This window comes from Brienomyrus brachyistius, chromosome 4, assembly GCF_023856365.1.
Source record: "Brienomyrus brachyistius isolate T26 chromosome 4, BBRACH_0.4, whole genome shotgun sequence".
In the NCBI taxonomy this organism is placed as follows: Eukaryota; Metazoa; Chordata; class Actinopteri; order Osteoglossiformes; family Mormyridae; genus Brienomyrus; species Brienomyrus brachyistius.
The window spans coordinates 25,271,864-25,282,182 of NC_064536.1; the positions used below are offsets into that span (position 1 = coordinate 25,271,864).

General features: G+C 44.4%; 3 protein-coding genes across 15 annotated transcripts in view; all 3 read left to right on the forward strand.

The window, feature by feature from the left end:
- Positions 1-10,319, forward strand: part of LOC125740572 (mitochondrial nicotinamide adenine dinucleotide transporter SLC25A51-like) — a 73,579-nt gene that overhangs the window by 45,104 nt on the left and 18,156 nt on the right. For 2 of the 8 annotated variants that reach the window (XM_049011859.1, XM_049011858.1), the window contains exon 3: positions 3,054-3,177. The exons of 3 other annotated variants lie outside the window; for them this stretch is intronic. The gene's annotated coding sequence lies outside the window, so the exon portion shown is untranslated. Of the gene's footprint in view, positions 1-3,053; positions 3,178-3,344; positions 3,485-10,319 lie in introns of those variants that run through there. 3 more of the 8 variants (XM_049011863.1, XM_049011870.1, XM_049011857.1) reach the window with 2 other exon arrangements.
- Positions 1-10,319, forward strand: part of LOC125740573 (mitochondrial nicotinamide adenine dinucleotide transporter SLC25A51-like) — a 49,364-nt gene that overhangs the window by 20,889 nt on the left and 18,156 nt on the right. The window contains exons 3-5 of one of the 6 annotated variants that reach the window (XM_049011886.1): positions 2,134-2,214; positions 3,054-3,177; positions 3,345-3,484. The exons of 2 other annotated variants lie outside the window; for them this stretch is intronic. In XM_049011886.1, the coding sequence (XP_048867843.1) occupies positions 2,134-2,142 (9 nt within the window). In that variant the 3' untranslated portion in view covers positions 2,143-2,214; positions 3,054-3,177; positions 3,345-3,484. Of the gene's footprint in view, positions 1-2,133; positions 2,215-3,053; positions 3,178-3,344; positions 3,485-10,319 lie in introns of those variants that run through there. 3 more of the 6 variants (XM_049011887.1, XM_049011892.1, XM_049011885.1) reach the window with 3 other exon arrangements.
- Positions 997-2,127, forward strand: LOC125740575 (mitochondrial nicotinamide adenine dinucleotide transporter SLC25A51-like; the record flags this gene model as incomplete). Its single annotated transcript, XM_049011895.1, has 1 exon — positions 997-2,127. A coding segment is annotated over exon 1 (843 nt), but the record flags the coding sequence as incomplete, so codon positions are not given.

Sequence of the window (10,319 nt, forward strand, 5' to 3'; positions counted from 1 at the left end):
GTCAAAGCACACTTCACTAGATGTGCCTATTTTGTCTAGTTTTAAAGTTATTAATCCATTCATGTATTTTCCCATTGCACAATATACGGATACATTTGAACATTAAAATTAATTAATTAAAAATCGTACGTAAAGCAATCTGGGAAACAAAGGAGTGTGCAATGAGCCGAAAATGCTAAAGCACCATGTCATTACAGCCGACAGGGCCTATTATATTAGCTATTAACACGATTTTGCACAAATCACGAAATGCGCAAAAATATTTCGTGTGCTTCGTTTTCTGTGTACTGGATATCACGATTCTGTCATTAAAAATGCCCCACCTTACCTCCGTTAAAAGTTATTAATGCCAGAAAACTGAATATCGAATATGAGGCTAACTTAACCGCGTTCTGGACATTACAATTCTGTCATTCAAAACGCCGCACCTTACTTCCGTTAAAAGTTATTAAAGCCAGAAAACTAAATATCGAATATGAGGCTAACTTAACGGCGGTCTCATACCCAAAAATATAGGTTACGTTAGAGGTGTCATCCAGTTAGAACACGCAGTCTAGTGTACGTTCGATTCGATGTTCATTTTATTATTATTTAAAAAAAAAAAAAAAAAAAACGCAGTTCTAGAACTATGACGTAAAGATCACAATCTCGCCACTATAAATACTGACCGCGACCAACCTCTGTCATTTACGACCAACTTCGAGGTAAGGCAGCTTGCTAAGTAAACTGGTAAATCGCGTGGTTTATAAAGCATCGCTCGAACTCTTTTGAGGGAACTCGCTGTGTTGCAACGGCGCTATGTCAAAATAATGGGAAGAGTACTGTCTCGGGAGATGATCGCTTCTGATTACAATTGTCTCTGGATTGACTCTGACAATATCGCCAAACACAGGATATTAGATAATTTAAAATGTTAAATTACAGAGTGTATAGACCTGTATCACGACCCCCATAAGCAAGAAATTTCATTTTTTTTTCTTTTGATGTGATAAGTAGACATCTTAAGGATTGCAGAAAGGTATCATATGTGGGTTACGTAAATTAGGTTAATGTTTCAATGACCACTAGAATTCAAAATGGCATAAAATGTCCCACTTTACCTGAATTCACCCTATGCAGGTGCAGGATAACATGACAATATTGGCGACCCCCTAAACCATAGGGGTTGTTTTTGTGCTTCTGTTGGTTTTATTTTAACTAGTACAGCATGAGTGTACACATGAAATTCTTATGAATTCTCTCCTTTGCAGTATCAAAGCACTGAAAAATTGTTTCCCTTGACAGATGGCAGAGAAACAGCAAGAGCGTCCTGAGAGCGAGACACCAAACGGGCGAGGGAAGCAGTATGTCTGCGGCGGCTGTGCTGGGATGGTGAACATCATGGTCACCTTCCCAGTACAAAAGGTCCTCTTCCGCCAGCAGCTCTATGGTTTAAACACGACTGAGGCCATCCGACAGCTGCAGAGGGATGGTTTGCGGACTCTGTACCGTGGCCTGCTGCCTCCACTTCTGCAGAAGACGACTTCGATGGCCATAATGTTTGGATTTTCCAACGACATGTCTCGGCTGCTGTCGCGACCCGGCAGCAGCCCGGGGCTATTGACCAGCAGCATGGCGGCCGTGTTGGCAGGCACAATGGAGGCCAGTCTGACCCCCTTTGAGCGAGTACAAACGCTGCTCCAAGACCAGCGGCACCACGTGCGGTTTAACAATACCTTCCACACATTTCGGACCCTGGTGCGGGAAAATGGTGTTCCTGAGCTGTACCGCGGCCTAGTGCCCATCCTGCTGCGCAATGGGCCCAGCAGTGCGCTTTTCCTAGGCCTCCGCGGACCGATCAGGAACAGCCTGCCTCAGGCCGAGACCTACGCTGGCCAGTTGGCCAGTGATTTTGTATCTGGTGGCCTTCTGGGAGCAACATTGGGGTTTTTGTATTACCCCCTAAACGTACTCAAAGCTCGAAAGCAGTCAAAGGTGGGTGGAGACTTTGAGTCTTCCTGGAAAGTGATGCATACCATCTGGACCGAGCGGGGAGGAAAACTGAGCCATCTATACAAAGGGGCACATCTTAATTATCACCGCTCCATGCTGTCTTGGGGGATTACAAACGCGGCGTACGAAATTTTAATGAAGGTTGTGTGAGCTGCTGGAAAGCCAGGGGAGCCTCTAATGCCCCCATCTCAGTATTCAGGATTGCTGCTCCACGCATGAATAGTAAGTGAAACCTCTAATTCTTTACTGTTTGTTGGCACTTCTCTTTTATTTGTACCTTTTTTGTATCTAAATGCAGTACAGACGCTCCTCTACTAACGAGCTTTCAACTTAGAAACTTGCAGACATACGAACAAAGAGGACTATAAGTCCAAATTGTGTTCATTGGGCTCCCATTTCCTGTCTGCAAACATCTTTTCTGCACGCCAATTCTGCCTAGTACAACTTCTAGCCGCTACTGTCACTGTACAGCAGCAGCGTAGCGTGTGTACACCCAGTATCCTAGTTCTTTGTACCTGCGTATACCCTTAGAATGATGTTGAATAACAACTTACAAACATTTCAAGTTGTGAACGGCCATTCGGAACGTATCTCATTCGTAAGTAGAGGAGCGTCTGTACTGTCCAACTTCTATCGATGGATGTGGTGCTATACTGTTTGTATGCGCAAAATACTGGATATTTAATTGTTATCAACTGGTATTTCTGACAGTGGCTAACGCTGGACCTGGCTAGAATTGGTATTGCTAATAATGGCTTAGATCATGTAAAAAGGGACATATTTTGGGTAGATTTGTCTAAAACACTGGTAAAGGTTTGTCAAATTGGTGTTGGTTTTAGCATTACTTTGGCTGTTAGCTGTTTATGTGGAAAATGTTTTGAAATAGTATACAATTAATCTATGACTAACTTTTGAACAGTAAGTAGTACTGTGTTGTTTCGAAATATTGTTTTTTGGTGAATAAATAACATAAATCCAAGTGCTCTATGAAGCTGTGATGTTAACAGTGTGTGTTTAAAATCTATTTGGTCGTGATCAGTGAAATGTTTTTGGATCTCCAGAGGAGGACATCATTCCCTGGTCCTTCATACCAGGAGGCAGAAGACCACACCACATACTGTTTGAATGACGACTTAACAGACGTGGCCACCCTGGTTTAAGCTGGAGTCTTTCATGCCATAACAGGTTAGAAATAATAATAATCATGATAATGAAAATTGTAATAATGTTACTAATGTTACACCTGCTAAGCTTTTACTATTCCTTGAACAGATGGGTGCTTGAAGAGTCTAAGCTCTGTGCCAGTTGTGACAATGTGCGGTGCAGTCATGCTCTCTACTGCTCTTTTACAGATGATGGGTGCAGCACACGTGCTGTACAACAGGAAGTGCAGGGGCAGCAGTAACCAGAAGCCGGGAAAGGCGGCTCATGACAGTGTGCTCTGACATGAAATAACACTGTGCTGTCAATAAATTACAGATGTACTTATCCAGATGCTTGTCATTGTTGTTTTTCATTTGGTCTGGTACCTGAGTAACAGTGGTTGATGCAGTAAAGCCTGCACTCTGAACAGCTTTCTGGATCCTCAAGGATAATAGAGAAACACATTTTCTACACACATAAAAAAATTCTAGTGCACAGATCGTGTTGTGATCAAAAGGGTTGCATTTCTCAAAAAGTCACTTAGGGGAAGCTGTAGAAAGAATCCTTATTTTAAGCTTCCTTGCTCACGGTTTAATAGCTTGTCATGTCCATAGTGGCAAGGAGGAGTAAAAGCCACAGAGACAAACTTCGCACAAGTAAAAACCACGAAGGGGACTTTATTAAGGAAACTACAGAGGGGAGTAGATCCTGATGTGGAGCTACGGAGAGTACAGAGTCATAACAGGTAATAAAGCCAGGACTGGGGAATGCAGGATTGAGGGGCGCAAATAATCACTGTTAACAAGGAGCACACAAAGGATAGATGTCAGATAATGACATTTATATTGAATGAGGCATAAATTACTTAAAACCTCAATGGACAAGAATGCAGCACTTGGAAGCGAGACGTTGGGCTGATTATGCTATATATTGTATAGTATATAGTATATATATATGCTATATATATAGTGTACAATTTCAAGAAGAGATTTGTATTATTGGATGGGCATTTCAGGTAGAATTCCTAGTCAATTTTTTCCAGTAGTTACTACAATAATATTCCATTTAGTCCTGTTCTCAACCCACACCCACGACATAGATCAAGAAACGTGTGGATTGAGGACAAAATATTTATTTCTTTTCATGCAAAATAAAATATTACTTTATTTGCTTGAAAAGGACAATGTAAAACATTAAAATTGGTGCGAATAAATTCATTTCAAGCTAAAATTAAAGTAGAGATACTTACAATGCATTAGCATGATGCCCTTACAGGCTGAATTTCATGTTTTAGGTGTTCATTATTAAGGGTCTAAAGCAGGTAGTGCAATGGACCCTTATTGTATTTCTTAGGATTTTCCTCTTTTATAATTTTTCTTCCCTAAAACTGAATGGGCAGCTTAAACCGTAAGACCGAGGCTGACCAAATTTAGCAGGACGGCTATTTCTACCCGCTACTCAAATCATCCGACCCAAGTCAGTCAGATGGTGCCCCCCCCGCCAACACGTTTTGGTCAATATCTCCTGACCCGTTACTCCTACATTATAAATTTTTTTCTGCAGATATAGACTTGCCATTTGGACTGTTAAGCTATGCCTACTTAATTTGCATAATATCCTACTTCTGCCTTAAAGTCCTCCCCCATCCGACCAAATGAGACAAATGAGGTGTCAAACCAATCAGTCGTCTGAGCTGATGAAGAGTTATTAATAAAAGTCTGACATTTGTCTATCGTATGGGCACTAGCCATACCCAAACCCCACCTAAATTTGGCCCATTTGGCCATGCCTTTGCCTACCGTAACCAAATTGGAAATCCTACCTCCCTGCACCATTCTGGGAACACCGTACAAGGCGGGCCACATTTTGTCAATGCACTGTAAATACCAACTTCCAATATCTCTTGAATTGCTAGGCAAATCCCAGTGAAATTTGGCATATGCCTACTATGGCCAAACCTGAGGTCATACCCTTACTATGGCAGTCATAAGTCATAAAACTGTGGCCATAATTAGGCAATCAAAATCAAGCATACATTTTACAGGCCTAGCAATCACCAATCTGACAGAAATCTGGATGGTCCATTTGTCCTCACCCTGGCAAGGCCATCCCAGTCTGCCAGTTGGGGGCAGTACAGTGACAACTTTTGCATTTCTGCCTATTTCTCCAGAATTATCAGGCCTACAGTTGACAAAATAAATGGCATATTCCTATAACTCCTAGAATCTCCAGCTCAGTTAGGTACTTGTGGTAGCAGGTGAATCAGGATACTCTTAAAAAAGCTTCACCTGCCTGTACAGTATGGCCACTAGCCACACCCAAGCTGCACCATTTCCATGCCCATTTCAATCATGCAGCTTAATCTCAGGCCTGCTTCAGCCAATCCTCACCAAATCTGATTCGCTAATGCAGCACTGGACCTCAGGCAAACTCTCCAACTTTCGTATTGATCTTTTAAACAGGGGCACTGCGGTCACTGTCCATATACCCCGAAGACCCACCTTGGCTAATTTAGCTAAAATGTCCTTATTTTTCATAAAACCTTCAGAGGTTCATCACCTTTCCCTTCAGCTATTTCCATGATTTTAATTGCTTGTCATTTTCCTGCCATTTGAATTTTAGAAATTTATCAACATTCAGTGATACTTCAGCCTGTGTAAACTGGGGTTTAGGTTTTATTTTGTTTGTGTTTATGTCCAAATATAAGACAGGCATGCTTTTAAAAGAATATGTACAATAATGACCATACTGAGTTTATAGCTATTTTTTCGGCACCACGGACAAGTACCGGTGGGTCACAATTAGATTAATAGGGATTTCAGAACCACGGACAGCTGCCATCTGCAGTTATTTCCCCAAAAATCGGTTTCAGAAACACGGTGTCACGATCACGGTCGGACGGAACGGCGATCGTGCGGGTAAGCGGGTAAGGAGCAGGCAAGGTAGGCAAAAGTCGGGCAAACGGGGGTTTATTAGGAAGACTAGGGCAGGACGGAACGCAGGCATCGACGAACATCAGGTAACATCAATGACAGACAAGGGAAACAGGTAAGACCAGGACTTAAAATTGGACAGGACTAATCAAAGTAAGTGGACAAAGCTGGAGACGATCAGGGAAGCACACGTGGGTAATCAGGGGGCGTGGCACACACGAGGAGCGGACGAGCCGGGCATAACAGAACCCACCGGAGTGGGGAGCGAGGCAGGGCGACGAGGCCGCGGAGGGGGACCCGCAGGCGACAGCCGACCAGGAGGGCCAGGACCCACAGGTGCCGACCGAGCCCCAGCACAGGCAAAGGAGGGCGAGCCAGGGGGCAGGGTGGGTGGGACCCCAGCCCTGCGTCTGTGTCCCCTCCCCTTATGGGAGGCAGACATTATGACCCTCGGTCGGGGTCGAGTTCGCCGGAGTGAGGGCGTAGGAGTCACAGGGGTTATAGTCTCAAGGGTAGGTAGTGGAGGGGGCGCCTGCCCGGGAGCTGCAGGCTGCTGCAGAGGGGGCGCCTCGGGTGTGGGCGTGATAGCTGCAGGCAGGGGCGGCTGCGCAGGTGGCTGCGCAGGTTCTGGGGCCGCAGGGGGCAGCGGAGGCGGCTGCTCGGGATGCGCAGGCAGGGGCGGCTGCACCGGTTCTGGAGCCGAACTTTTCCGGAGCTGGATGAGTCTCCTTACGCCCTCTGCCAAGCGCTCGAGGTCCCCTTGATCAGAGGAGGGGGTGAAGGCATCAAAGTCCCTCCTGAGCTGTCCGATGAGCTTGTCTAGCTCTGGGCTACCCGGGGTGGCTGAATCTGCAATCACCCTCCATAGAGCCCTTGGCGAGGGCCGCGGGTGAAATGGGCGTTGCCACTTTAAGAGAACGGGGCACTCGCGGGATGGCTTCCCACACCGCTCTGGCCCCTCCGTTGGCCAGCCGCTCTGGCCGGAAGAAACACCACTCAGGGGGCGGCGGTCGCTCTGCGGTGGCCGGCTCCGGTTCTCGGAGTTGGAGGGGTTCCTCCTCCTTGCTCCCAGGCGGGAGCCTCAGCCTGGTGAGAGAGCAAGCCCCCAGGCGGATTGTCAGCTCCTCCGGTTTCGTCCCTCTCCTCTGCTTCTTCTTGTGGTCTGTCATTCTGTCACGATCATGGTCGGACGGATCGGCAATCGTGCGGGTAAGCGGGTAAGGAGCAGGCAAGGTAGGCAAGGTAGGCAAAAGTCGGGCAAACGGGGGTTTATTAGGAAGACGAGAGCAGGACGGAACGCAGGCATCGACTAACATCAGGTAACATCAATGACAGACAAGGGAAACAGGTAAGACCAGGACTTAAAATAGTACAGGACTAATCAAAGTAAGTGGACAAAGCTGGAGACGATCAGGGAAGCACACGTGGGTAATCAGGGGCCGTGACACACACGAGGAGCGGACGAGCCGGGCATGACACCCTGATAGCCATTATTATTAAGTAATATTTCAATTATATTTAATTTTAAAAGTTGAAATTCAAAACCATGGACTATGATCATCTTAAATCAGAATGAGAATCGTATCAGTTCCCTACATCCACACAAATATTTCTCATTATTTTCAGGGATGGTTTCACCTGGTGATAGAACCTGGGCCAGAGAGAGACAGGGATTGGTTAAGATGGTGAGAAAGAAAAGAGAGAGAGAAAATATAGACAGTGGCTTTTTGTATGATATTAAAATTGTTATTAGACTTCATTTCAGTTATCGATTATCCCATGTACCGACCTCTGCTTCGTGTTCCAGACCCCGAACCTCGCCTGCCCCCTTTTTACTACCGACGCCGATCGCCCGTCTCCCTGTGCCGAGCCTTCAGCCACCTTTTCCATCTCAGGGTCTGCTGAGTTTTATTGGAAGCCTTATTCTATGCTGGTTATTTTCTAATGGCTCGTCCTGCAATGAAAGCGCTTACCTGAACTCGGTCTGCGTCAGCGTCCATCCTCTGCATCTGTCACACTAACGGCTTATAAGTGATGCTCTTTGTGTATGTGTGTTTACTATGGTTGTTTTTCAAAAAATCTATGATGGATAACATACAGTACAGAGAGCTGGAAGAGGAAGAGGGAGAGGAAGATGAAGACCTGTAATATCAGATCATGGTTTGACAATGAGCGAAGCTGGGCTACCTGTGCATTCGTACTTTTAGAATTGAGAACGGGTAAAGCACTTTATGACAATTAGCAGACTTATTTTGCGTAATTACAGGGACAGTTTCTACACATTAATGGTTCTGTACTTAGATCTCACACCATGTTTTTAGTACAATGGATACAATATTAATATTCATTGTGTGTGTTTTGCATGTAGAACTGATAATAATAGGAACTTCTCTTGTTACCTCAAGATGTGCAAAATTATTCTTTGAAAAATGACCCAGATTTTACCAAAATACAGTGTCCTCCACAATTATTGGCACTCCATGTACAGTATATATGTTTAAAAAAGGGTTAGAAAAATTCTACCTTTCAGTGAAGTAGCTTCATTTCACAGTGAAAAAAGAAAAATCCAACCTTTCTTTAAAATAAAATTATTCAAAGAAAAACAAATCCTCCGTCAAGAAATAATTATTTTCAACAATAACACATGTGCCATGATTATTGGCAGCCCTGCTTTCAATACTTTGTACAACCTCCCTTTGCCAGTACAACAGCACCGAGTCTCCTATAACATTTAATAAGGTTGGAGAATACCAAGCAGGGCTTCCTCTTTACAGAACCTCTCCAGATCGTCCAGGGTCCTAGGCCCTCTCTTGTGCACTCTGCTCTTCAGCTCAGCCCACAGGGTTTCAATGGGGTTAAGGTCAGGGGACTGAGATGGCCATGGCAGAAGCTTGAGTCTGAGATCAGCTAACGATTTTTGCGTTGATTTAGACATGTGCTTATGATCATTGTCCTGCTGGAAGATCCCGTATTGGCCCAACTGGATAGCCCAGTTTTAGTGGCCTGGTACAGGCAGCAAAATTTTGATTTCAAATATCCTGACATTTCATGGAGTCCATAATGCCAAGTATCATAACAAGGTTTCCAGGGCCTTTGGAGGAAAAACAGTCTCACATCTCTGAACCTCCACCATATTTTAGATGGGATCAGGTTCTTTTTACTACAACCATTTTTCTTTTTACACCAGACCTACCTTGAATGTTTATTACTAAAAAGCTCCATTTTTGTTTCATCAGACTATTGAATTTTGGTTCCAGTCAAAGTTGTACAGTAATACTCTTTCGCAAACTCCAGGTGTTTACGTTTGTGGTTAACTGCCAAAAAAAGTTTTTTTCTGGCATACTATCCAAATTATCCGTTAGAATGAATGTGACTGAAGGATGTTTCCCCGACGGGTAAGCCCTAGATTTTACTTTGTCTTGTAATTCACCACCAGAGATCCTTCGGGATTTTTTGTCAACACACTACTCCCTCATTTGGTTTGTATGTTTCTTATCTTTGCCATGTTGATGGATCACTAAGGGAATTTGGCCTCGGTCACCTCATGTGTGTACCCCAGTTAATCAGGAAGTCATGGATGACAGCTTGAATGTTCCTTTTCACTCCAATAAACTCAAAGATGTACAATTTACAGGAGAAACATGTTTCAGTTACATTGTGTTCACTGTAATTTCCAGGGCTGCCAATAATCGTGGCACATGTGTTTTTGTTATAAAATAATTATTTCTTAATGAAGGATTTGTTTTTTCTTTGAATAAATTTATTTCAAAGAAAGGTTGGATTTTTCAAAATTTTTTCAGTGTGAGATGAAGCTACTTCACTGAAAGGTAGATTTTTTCTAACCCTTTTTACAAATCTTTACAACGGCTGCCAATAATTGTGGAGAGCGATGTAATACAAATTATTTTCATCATAATAGTAATCATTCGAGGGGGTGGCATGGTGGTGCAGTGGTTAGCGCTGTTGCCTCACACCTCTGGGTCCCAGGCTCGAGTCTCTGCCTGGGTCACATGTGTGTGGAGTTTGCATGTTCTCCCCATGTCGTCGTGGGGTTTCCTCAGGGTACTCCAGTTTCCCCCCACAGTCCAAAGACATGCTGAGGCTAAATGGACTTGCTAAATTGCCCCTAGGAGTGCATGTGTGAGTGAATGGTGTGTGAGTGTGCCATGTGATGGGCTGGTCCCCCATCCTGGGTTGTTCCCTGTCTCGTGCCCATTGCTTCCGGGATAGGCTCCGGACCCCCCGCGACCC